Source organism: Nanorana parkeri, unplaced genomic scaffold, assembly GCF_000935625.1.
Source record: "Nanorana parkeri isolate BGI_ZX_2015 unplaced genomic scaffold, ASM93562v1 scaffold727, whole genome shotgun sequence".
Classification (NCBI taxonomy): domain Eukaryota; kingdom Metazoa; phylum Chordata; class Amphibia; order Anura; family Dicroglossidae; genus Nanorana; species Nanorana parkeri.
Window position 1 is genome coordinate 3932 of NW_017306995.1, and position 11141 is coordinate 15072.

Genomic DNA, 11141 nt, shown 5'->3' on the forward strand with positions numbered 1-11141 from the left:
ACCCACATACGAGATAACAAGCATGTAGCTTGTGGCGCATACTCTAGCTGTGACTCACTGCTCTAGTGTCTGTGACACTTAATCTGTCGGCCGATTAGGAGGTCACAACTTTACCAATAATGACAAGATGGTCTCCGCTCAGACAATATAAGCAATCTCTGTGTAGCAAGTACAGCCTTTCAGCACTGTTCTAACACTTATCTAGTTGCAGCTCTGCTGCTTTTCATGTGGAGGGAGGGGGCCTGACACATAATCCAGCCATCTGCAGCTTGACGAGTCTGAAATACTACAGCATGAAAGTTGGCATTCTGATAGTTCAACAATCTGCCTTTTAGGGAATGCTCCAAGGCCTGGCTATCACTCACAGCATTCCACGCAGCATGACACCAGTGCCCCAGCACAATCCTTAAAGGAGAACTATCTCCTTAGGGTAACGGGAGGACACAAACTAGCATCCTCCCGTCACCCTAAGCTTAGTATACTGAAACGCAACAGTCGGAGCGGATCCCGACATCGATGTCGAGATCCGCCCAGCTGCGTGAGTGACAGCTGGCTCTGCCTATCTAGAGGCAGAGCCAGCTGTACCCGCCCCCTCCCCCGTCCGTTCCGCCAGTCAGCGCTGGCGGATCGGAGCGGGGAGGGGGGAATCCATCCCATCCCCTGTCACGGCAGACAGGATCGAGAAGTGAGCGAACACCGGCATGTGTTCGCTCACCTCCCGATCTACTGAGCCGACCTGTGACAGTCTCATTGTCACAGGTCGGCTAGAACTACCATGTTTCCCCGAAAGTAAGACACTGTCTTATATTTTTTTGGGCTCAAAAAACCCACTAGGTCTTATTTTCAGGGTAGGCCTTTTTTTTTTTTAATGTACAACAATCCACACTTATTCATGTAGAAAAGTCTACATGTATTCATGTACTAAAATATGGTGATCAGGGCAATCGGGGGTACCGTACTTTTCCAAGAGCAATTTGCTAGCCAATCGCTGGCCAGAATGAGCGAAGCACGCTTTCACTATCGATTCCTCACAGGCGGAGTGCATTTGGTATCACTCCACCTGTGACAGGAGCCGGCGCTATAGAGGAAGCATCGGCTTATGCGGCTCTGCTCCCTCCGCTGCCGCCTCACTTCCTCTAGCGCTGACTTCGTTGGCACAGCTGATTCTCTCCTGCCTCTCACGCGGCTCTTCAAGTTCCCCCTTATGCCACCACAGGCCCTGGGGATGGTCATAACTAGGTCTTATTTTCAGGGGAGGTCTTATATTTTAGCAATTCCCAAAAATAGTACTAGGTCTTATTTTCGGGTTAAGTCTTATTTTCGGGGAAACAGGGTATGAGGTGAGTGAAAAGCACTCCCCTCATAGTTCTCCTTTAAGGTAGTATTAAACTCTCAAACTTGTTTTTCAATAATACATCCAGATCAAACAAATATACATTGCCAAGCAAATAATTGCTTTACCTTTTTGCTAAACACTTACAATAATCATGTTTCTAAACAGCTGCTTCCAAGTCCCTCAGCTCATCTTCCCAGAACTTCCTGTGCAGTACAAGATCATAAAGGACAGTGCAGAGTCCAGCAACTGTTCATCTGCTAGCTTGGAGAAGAGAGAGGGGGGAGGGAAGTAGCTTGATTTGCTGTGACTGTGTGTTTGTGGAGACACACACAGCTTACTGGACCTGACTTCCTGTTATAGAGTGACTCCTTTCTCAAGCAGAGTGCTATGCAGTCACCCTTAGTGACTGTACATCACTGAGCTCGGTCGCAGAATCGTCGCTGTTTTAGGTCAAAAGCGGTTTTAGACCAGGTGGAAAACAGCGATAGTAAATTAGAACTACTTGCAGAATTGAGTGATAGCGATTCGTTGGGAAATTCCTCAACAGACACTGGAAGTGAGGACAGCGACGATTCTGCGAAAAAAATGAAACTAAAAGTCAGATGCCGGCTTTTAGTTTAATTTTCGGTCGCGTACAGCAGAGGACGCCGCGGGATCGCAGGGACAAGGTGAGTGTCACTTTTCTCTGCAGCCCCGAGTTTGGCTCGGGGTTACCGCTCCAAGCATGGAAAATTCACCCCGAGCCAGACTCGGGATTACCGCCAGGGAGGTTAATCTTTCTCCCACACCATGTGTCCACGACAAAACTCCCCTCTGGGATGCGCACTCACCAGACCCTCGTTTTCTTTGTTTTAAATCCTTGCAGTCTCCCTATCTTATGAGAACTGGAGTGGATACTCAGCCTGGGGGCCAGTATGGGCTGTTGTGCTGTGATGGAGCTCCATCCATATATTCATTGCTGGTACAGATCCCTTGTGTGCCCTGTAGAGCTGCAGGGAGCCAGAATGTGATGTCACTCTGGTCCAGGCACCTCAACAGGATACGTGAGGGAGTTGTAAGCAATGCACGTAGGAATAGATCCCTCACTGCCATAGCCCATCCTATTCCACCTCAAGCTGACACTCAGCACCGGGCAGCATATTTTGAATGGATGCTAAACGTGAGAACTGACATGGGAATGTAGGTGGTACCCCATCCAAACTAACATAATTAAAATGTATAACATTAATAAATAATGCACAATGACACCGAATGTATTAAAAACTGGCCGCGGCCCCTTTATTGGTTACCATATTATATTCAAAATAATGTCAACTTCATTAAACTCAAACTGATAACTGTAATTACTAACACTTAAAACCAACCATAAAATTGCCCAGCTATGACGACTCAAGCAACGCTTTAAATAACCATCCACCAATAAGTCCCCTCATAGAGTGACAAACCACATAAAGGAGCATGGGACAAATATAGCTTAACCTCTTGCCGTCCGCCCGTAGTAAAAAAACGGACGGACGGCACTGCAGCATCTGCGGGTTGCCGTCTCCAGACGGCAATTTTTTTCTGCTTGCGCGCGCCCCCTAGCGGGCACGCACGGGCAGAAAAGACCTGCTAAATGCACACACCCGTTACCGGGTGTTTCACATATAGGCGATCGGCGGGTCCATAGCCCGCCGATCGCCTATATGTACATGGAGTTAAGACAGCTCCATTGAATAACATTGGCCGGAGACTTCTCGCGATATCGCGCGGCAAAAATGCGCGATATCGCGGCGGAAATCGCGCAACAATTCGCTCAATGTGAACGGGGCCTGAAAGAGTCCAGCCGAGTGACAGCTCTCCCTTGGGAATTCCTTTATATAGGCTCCTGGGAACGGTGAAGAACATTACAGAAGGACACGAGCCAGGAGTTTTCCCGCCGAAACCTGTCAGGTAAATTTCTTAAAGGGGCAGTACCTAACATTAACCAGTTGACATCCGCGGTGTTAAACCCGCTTCCCATCCAGGCCATTTTTCAGTATGGTCATGGGGTGGAAAAAAACGAGCAGATGCCGCGAACGAGCACATATAAGCGATCGGCGGGCTATGGACCCGCTAGTCGCCTATATGTGAAACACCTGGTAACGGGTGTGTGTAATGGTCGGGTCTTTTCTGCCCGTGCGTGCCCGCTAGGGGGCACGCGCGAGCAGAAAAAAATTGCCCTCTGGAGACGGCAACCCGCCAATGCTGCAGTGCCGTCCGTCCGTTTTTTTACTACGGGCGGACGGCAAGTGGTTAAAGAAATAAAAAATCAGGGAGAAAAACGGGAAAAAAACACAGGGACCGCCACAATCCCATGTTAGTGGGCCCAAATAAATTGTTCCCACTTTGCCAGTGCTGCGCTAGGGGAAGGTTGAGGAGCCTCTCACCTAGAAAAGTGGGAGGCATGCGGTGACCCACTGAATGCGGGGTCGCGACCCACCAGTTGAGAACCAAGGGTCTAAAGCTTTATTCAAGTTGCACGCTTCAGTTGTAAAGTATAAACTATGAATTCAGTTGAATTCAGTGTTGTTTGTTACTCCTGTGTTTCTTATTATCATTTTACTGGATGTTCGCTTCTCTTGTGAGTATGTTTTTATTTCAGAACAGTTTTTAGCTGGCAACAGTATGCACTATGGAGCTTCTTTGATTCTGTTACTGGTAACTGAGCCGAACGAGGAAACAATTGCAGTGGGTTAAGCCAAGATTGAAAACCGAAGGAGGATTTGGATACAGTCCCACCCTGTGATTAAGAGACCAAGAGCAAACATTTTGGGTACTACATTGAAAAATGTGTCAGCTGTGGTCAGAATCAAGCAGATTTCCTGCGGTTGGATTCACAGTTGGATGTGGATAATTGCGGCCGCTAAACCTGTACAAAGCAACACCAGGCTGACAGTGGCTGCAACTATACGCTGGTGTTTGGATGCAACCATACATGGACCAATTACCTGCAGTTAGGGACATATACACATCTAACAAATGGTAATCACACCGTTTGCAATTACATCCATGCAAATGAGGCCTTAGAGGGGATTTACCTAACTTGTTAGAAATTTCACTTGCTGTTGTGATTCCAGGACAGGAAACATAGGCAGTCTTCACAATAGGATATAGACATTTAAAAAAAATTATACTAACATAATGCAACATTTTAAAATTAAAGTGTATGTAAAACTGCACTCAAAATACAAGATTAGATCCACACCATTATAGCCAACTCGACTAACTGACCACATCTATGGGGGTTATTCACGAAGAGGCCAAAGGATCCAGCCGTAGCTTCGAAGGGCTGCTGTAAGGGCTATTCACAATATGGCCCGACTGAGCCGAAGTGACAGCCGAAGGGTCGGCCATAAGTCCCGCAAATGACAGCTATGCGGAGCCAGCCATGATCTCACGGCTGGCTCCGCCCAGTTGTACTGACAGATCAGCGTCCGCAAATGACCTGGGGACACTGATCTGTCATTAAACAATAACAATTGGGTGGAGTCGGCCGTGACGTCACGGCCCGGCTCTGCCCATTTGTTATTTAACCCCTTCATGACTGAGACCCTTTTTTCATTTTTTGCACCCATGTTATATTCCACATTTTAGGCCTGAAAATGACGTAAAACCCCCCAACATTATATATTTTCTGAATGCCAAGACCCTATAGAATAAAATGGTGGTAGTTGAAAATTTTTATGTTGCGCAATATTAGCGCAACTCCTTATTAAACCCCCAAATTTAGTGACAAATTTAATTAAATGCCCCAAAACACAACAAATTACCCATTTTTTTAATGAAATATAAAAGATGAGGTTACAACGAGTAAAACGATACCCAACATGCCCAGTTTACAGATTGCGTGCGACCGAATTTAAATATAAAGATATTTATATTAGGAGCTCTTAGAATGGGGGCGGACGAGGGAGCGATGTCATGTCGGATGGGCAGCGGTGAGGAGGAGAGACAGCTCGCACACCCCTAAGGCCGGCCCTGCATCAAGTACATTTACATTCATACTTGTGCGACAGTGACATTGCGTGTTATGGTAAACGACACATTACATTTCCTCCGGGTCATCAAATTCATATGCCATAAAACACTTATTTTCCCCAACACAACCCAGATATGAACTAGTATATGCTTTACAAAGGTATGAGGGTCATGTGCTTGTTTGATGTATGAATATGCATTAGGAGCTCTTAGAATGAGAGCACACCCGAAAAGAAAAGAGTACACAACAAGTTTAGTAAATCACACATGTATGTGTAAATGCAGCCAGCAAACACCACAGTGGTGCAAAAAAAAAAAAAAAACCTGAAAAATGGTCCCTGTAGTAGACGATATATTACACTTCTCCTCTGCCTGAGCCTCCAGCATTGCTCATTTGCTGAATTTTGGCCTTCAATAAATCTTCTATTGCAAAAGATTTCTTGGCTGCCATGGCTCTGCCTCAGCGAAGATAGAAGATACAGGTGGTGTAGATGACAACAAACTGCAAAGAATGCATGCTTTGTAAATTGCCATCCACCACATAAGCTAGATAAGCTAGCCCCAGCATAAATAATAGTAAACACACAACAGTGATGTCCTATGAGAACAGTATGATGTGCAGCCATTCACAGTGACCAGCTAACCTGACGTGTGTGCTCCCTCCACTATGGAGGAAAGGACAGTACAATGTGTAGTCATTCACAATGACCAGCTAACTACACGTGCGTGCTCCCCCCTCTCTGCTCCCATTTGTTGCTGCAGCCGGTGTTCTGTCACATTTGCCGAGCGCATTGAGTAGGTCGGCAAACGTAACGCGATCAGCAAATATTACAGAACAGGCGCACTGCAAGTGTAGAATTTTTGTAATTCCTAAGTTTGAAGGATTAGTTCACATTTCAAATAAAAGTTGCTATGCAGTCACGGGACCCCATAAGACTAACAACACCATGCGGCTTAGAAGAATGGAGCTTCTATTAAATTGCATACTTGTTAGCCGTACATACTCAATGTATTCTCCCTTGTACAAAACATGTGCAAGCACAACTTCTGTCTGGGCACTAGTGATGGGCTCGGGCATGTTCGCAGCTCCACGTGCCGAGCCCGCCAGGAAGCTGGCAGCGCCAATCACAGGCACTGAGACATTTCCCGATCTATGCAGATGCGGACCGGGAACATGTCTCAGTTCCTGTGATTGCCGCTGTCAGCTTCCTGGCGGGCTCGGCATGTGGAGCTGCGAACACGCCTGTGCCCATCAGTACTGGTCACAACGTGTCTGCCACAAGGGAAGGAGAGTGCACTGTGTATGTACAGATATTATATGAGGGAGAGCGCACTGTGTATGTACAGATATTATATGAGGGAGAGAGCACTGTATGTACAGATATTATGAGGGAGAGAGAGCACTGTGTATGTACTGATATTATATGAGGGAGAGCACACTGTGTATGTACTGATATTATATGAGGGAGAGCGCACTGTGTATGTACTGATATTATATGAGGGAGAGCGCACTGTGTATGTACTGATATTATATGAGGGAGAGAGCACTGTGTATGTACAGATATTATATGAGGGAGAGAGCACTGTATGTACAGATATTATGAGGGAGAGAGAGCACTGTGTATGTACTGATATTATATGAGGGAGAGCACACTGTGTATGTACTGATATTATATGAGGGAGAGCGCACTGTGTATGTACTGATATTATATGAGGGAGAGCGCACTGTGTATGTACTGATATTATATGAGGGAGAGCGCACTGTGTATGAACGGGGTGTGAACAAAGGAGAATGCTCGTCCCTGTCGTACAAGGGTAGAGCACTCAACATGCGGTGTGTCCTGACATCTAGGCAGGTCAGAGGAACTCCAGGTTTTTCAAGCCCCACATTGTAAGGGTTAACTGCACATTTTTTGTAGAAAATAGCACAAAGAAAGAAAATATTATCCAATCCTCAATTCTGCCGGCTGCTCTACCGGTCCCCGCAGCCTCCTTTCCCCCGGACTCCAGTGGTGTAAGCCCTGCTGACTAGGGCTGCAACAACTAATCGACATAATCGATTTTGAAAATAATCGTTAGCTGCAGCTCTACTGCTGACATCATCACGTCTACACAATTCGCTTGCATTAGATGTGATGATGCCAAGGGACATACCATATCCGGTGAGTGGTAACCACTGCAGGATCCGAAGAGCATACCTTCTTTATTCTGTTCCCTAAAATAAAACCAGCAGTTAACTCTTTCAGTGCTGGGGCAACCCCCTGCAAGGGTTAACTTGAAAATCCTGGATTTTCCTGCTTCAGCGCCTCTTGTCTGAATAGGAACTGTTACTGGAAAGGTGAACTAACCCTTTAAGAGTATGATATCTATGCATTCCCAAGGACCAGATATATACTCCATAATGGAGGGAAGGACAAGGGTCACCATTGCAATATTCTCCCTGTCAGGACAGCGGCGTCATGGCGCACACTCTGTAGTGAAGTGGTGGGTGTGACCCGCCATGATTCGTCCCTCCCTGACATGGCAGCCATGTGCGTCTCCCTGCTCCCCGTACTGAGGAACTACTATATCGCAGTGAAAGTGCTCCTCCAGCAGCTGCTCTGCCGCTCCTTCACCTTGCCAGGTCAGACAGCTCCATTCTCATGTTTATTGCCTCTCGTTAGAATTGTGTCTGATCACGCTGGTGTAAGCACAAGTCGCCTATCGCGCATGTCGTGACGACATTGTCGCCTGCGTGGCATTTCCATTGTCATATCGCGATGTCTGGGTGATCGGGGTGTCTCGTCTGTGTGTGCAGCGAGTTTCAGGAGCAGGTTTGTAGTCAGTGCTTCTCTATAGTGACATGGGGAGGTGAGCCCTTTCCTCCCGGTACACGGAGGTTCTCCCGGACAATGACAGCAGACCGGAGCTCGGGGACATCTCCCGGCAGCTGTATATAAACGCGGACGAGCTTCCCCCAAAATGCGCGCTCCCTGGCTTCTAGCAGTGCGCGCTCACTGTGTGCTCCGTACGTGACGCTTCAAGTAGAACACGAGTGAAAATGTGTTTTTTTCCCCCTCTAGGTTATCCACCCATATTAGAAAAAGAAAAAAAAATGACGATCACAGATGAGGATGGGCTTGGTGTGAACCCAGTTCGCTCAAGCCCACTCAAAACTCTGACGGTCACACCCTCCTACAGTCTCAATCAGTTGCATGGAGGTGGATTCCTACTCCACATCTACATGGAGGTGGATTCCTACTCCACATCTATATGCCACAAAGGGGTGGGGTATGCCCCCCGCCGCCAGTGATAGGCGGTCACAGTTCGTAGCGGGTTTACGCAAACTCAGGTGAACTGGGTTCACACCAAGCCCAGCCTCGTTTCTATTGACAATGTTTACATACATGGCTCGAATCTTGGGCAGATATCTCAATTCTCCTGGAAGTCTCCCACTATGAGGCCCCATTCACACTGAGCGATTTTTGCAGCGATATCGCTCATATTTCCACGCGATATCGCTCTATGTAGCTTCTCCAATCCATTTCAATGGAGCTGTTCACATCTCGCCGCTCAATATCGCTTGTTGCTCGTTGCTGGTAGCTTGTCGCTCCTACATGACTCTTTTTTCGACTGATTTCAAGCGATTTTGCTCCTGATTGCATACAGCCAAATAGGAAAAAGTCGCTCAATATCGCTCAAAATCGTGCGATTTTCATGTCGCTCAGTGTGAATGGGGCCTTAGATAACGGCTCCCGAACACCCGGGAGAGAAACATTTTTTTCCCGGAAAGGTTTACTCTGCTATACGTAGCAGAGTAAACTTTTACCTGCTATCTATTTGTATTTGTTTTGTTCTTTGACATTGAGGCCGAAGGCCGCCATCGCTCAGAGAAAAAAACAAACATCATCGGAACGTCAGTCAGCGGAGGTGGCCCTGAAGTTCTCTTGTCAGGTCATCTACTGACTGACAGCAGCAGTGGGCGGGTGCAATAGTCAGCTTGCTATTGGCTATGGCAAATTGAAAAAAGCCAATAGCAATCTAGCTATTCATTCATATGATGTCTCTCTCCTCCATATCCCCAGAGGGCACCTCCCTGAAATTACTTGCCTGGATATTTTAGGTGTGGGTGGACTTGTCTGCACTAGCCCGCTTGACAAACTTTGTTTTCAAAATCAAAAGAGTCAGACGGAAAATTGTCAGCCAGGGCCGTTGCTAAAATGAGCCAGCCAGGCTGAGGCGGTTGCATCTCATTGGGTTGGGGGGGGCGGCCACAGCGTCGGTGAGCTTGGCAGGATGCGAGGCAGCACCACTGACAGTGCGGTCTGCCACCGCTCGCCCACCCGGACGACACTTGACCATTCCCTTTCGGCACCCCCCTGGGCCCAGACGTCAAGGCAGCGATTACCATAGGGATGGCCCTGTTGACAGCTGAACAGCGGCTGCATCCAATTCAGTGCTCAGGTATACAGTCAGCGGCGGGTGCCTAGTGGCTGACTACAATAGTCAGCAGATCACTAGTCCTCCATCCATACTGTTTAGCATGGGTGTAGGAATCATTTGCTGTGCACGTTCATGTAACATGTGAAAAGTACATGTTGTGCTTGCAGTACCACTATTTGCTAATGGCAACCCAAATTCAGCAAGAAAGATGTGCGTCAACATGCAGCTCAAATGACTGATGAGCTTCTTTGCCGCGCTTAGAGCAGCCTATTGAAATTAATAGGCTGCCCTGTGCTGATATGTAATAAACGTGCCCTGCAAAAGGGGCCTCATTTCTGTCATTCAGCACATAGGTTATTGTTGTGTGTATGGCTAGCTGAACACTCTCCAGCGCAGTGCCCAACTTCCTCCTTGATGGCAGAACAACACTGATTTGGTGATTCAACAAGGCATTTGCCGGAGGACCTCTTCTGGGCAGAACAACACTGAGGGGGTGATTAAACAAGGCATTTGCCGGAAGACCTCTTCTGGGCAGAACAACACCGAGGGGGTGATTAAACAAGGCATTTGCCTGAGGACCTCTTCTGGGCAGAACAACACTGAGGGGGTGATTAAACAAGGCATTTGCCGGAATACCTTTTCTGGGCAGAACAACACCGAGGGGGTGATTCAACAAGGCATTTGCATTTTGGCGGAATACCTCTTCTGGGCAGAACAAACACTAAGGGGGTGATTAAACAAGGCATTTGCCGGAATACCTCTTCTGGGCAGAACAACACTGAGGGGGTGATTCAACAAGGCATTTGCCGGAGGACCTCTTCTGGGCAGAAGGGGGTGATTCAACAAGGCATTTGCCAGAATACCTCTTCTGGGCAGAGCAATGCTGAGGGGGTGATTCAACAAGGCATTTACCAGAATACCTCTTCTGGGCAGAACAATGCTGAGGGGGGGATTCCAGAAGGCTTTTCTCTACTGCTGCTCTAGCTCTGCTGGGCAGAACAACGCTGAGGGGTGATTAAACAAGGCATTTGCGACACATTTCTGCCGGCATGGAAACCATGTGACATTTTCACTGTTAGTAATGACACATGCCTGGTCAAATCTACTACTTATTTGTGACACATGGGGACTTATATGGCACCATTGTGACAACTTCATAAAGAAATACCAGCATGTCAGTGGTAAGGAAAACAAAGGTAAATAAGACCTCTTCCATATAGGAGGAAATTGTGTTACATGTCTAATTTTCATGTCACGTCTTCTGCGCCAACATTTGTCTTTCAGGAACACAATAATGTGCAGAGTCATCTAAAAAAGCGCTCTCCAAACCAAATTTTTTTTTTTTTTTTTTTTTTTTACAGTTTAAGGGAAGTGATTGAAAGGA

General features: G+C 47.2%; 2 protein-coding genes across 3 annotated transcripts in view; both read left to right on the forward strand.

Annotated features, from left to right (window-relative positions):
* The first annotated feature begins 7761 nt into the window (after window positions 1–7761).
* Window positions 7762–11141, forward strand: part of DHRSX (dehydrogenase/reductase X-linked) — a 219716-nt gene continuing 216336 nt past the window's right edge. Inside the window, exon 1 of the mRNA XM_018564129.1 lies at window positions 7762–7958. Coding sequence (XP_018419631.1) covers window positions 7856–7958 — 103 coding nt within the window. The 5' untranslated portion in view covers window positions 7762–7855. The remainder of the gene's footprint in view (window positions 7959–11141) is intronic.
* Window positions 7892–11141, forward strand: part of ZBED1 (zinc finger BED-type containing 1) — a 16998-nt gene continuing 13748 nt past the window's right edge. The window contains exon 1 of one of the 2 annotated variants that reach the window (XM_018564128.1): window positions 7892–7958. The gene's annotated coding sequence lies outside the window, so the exon portion shown is untranslated. The other variant, XM_018564127.1, reaches the window with a different exon arrangement.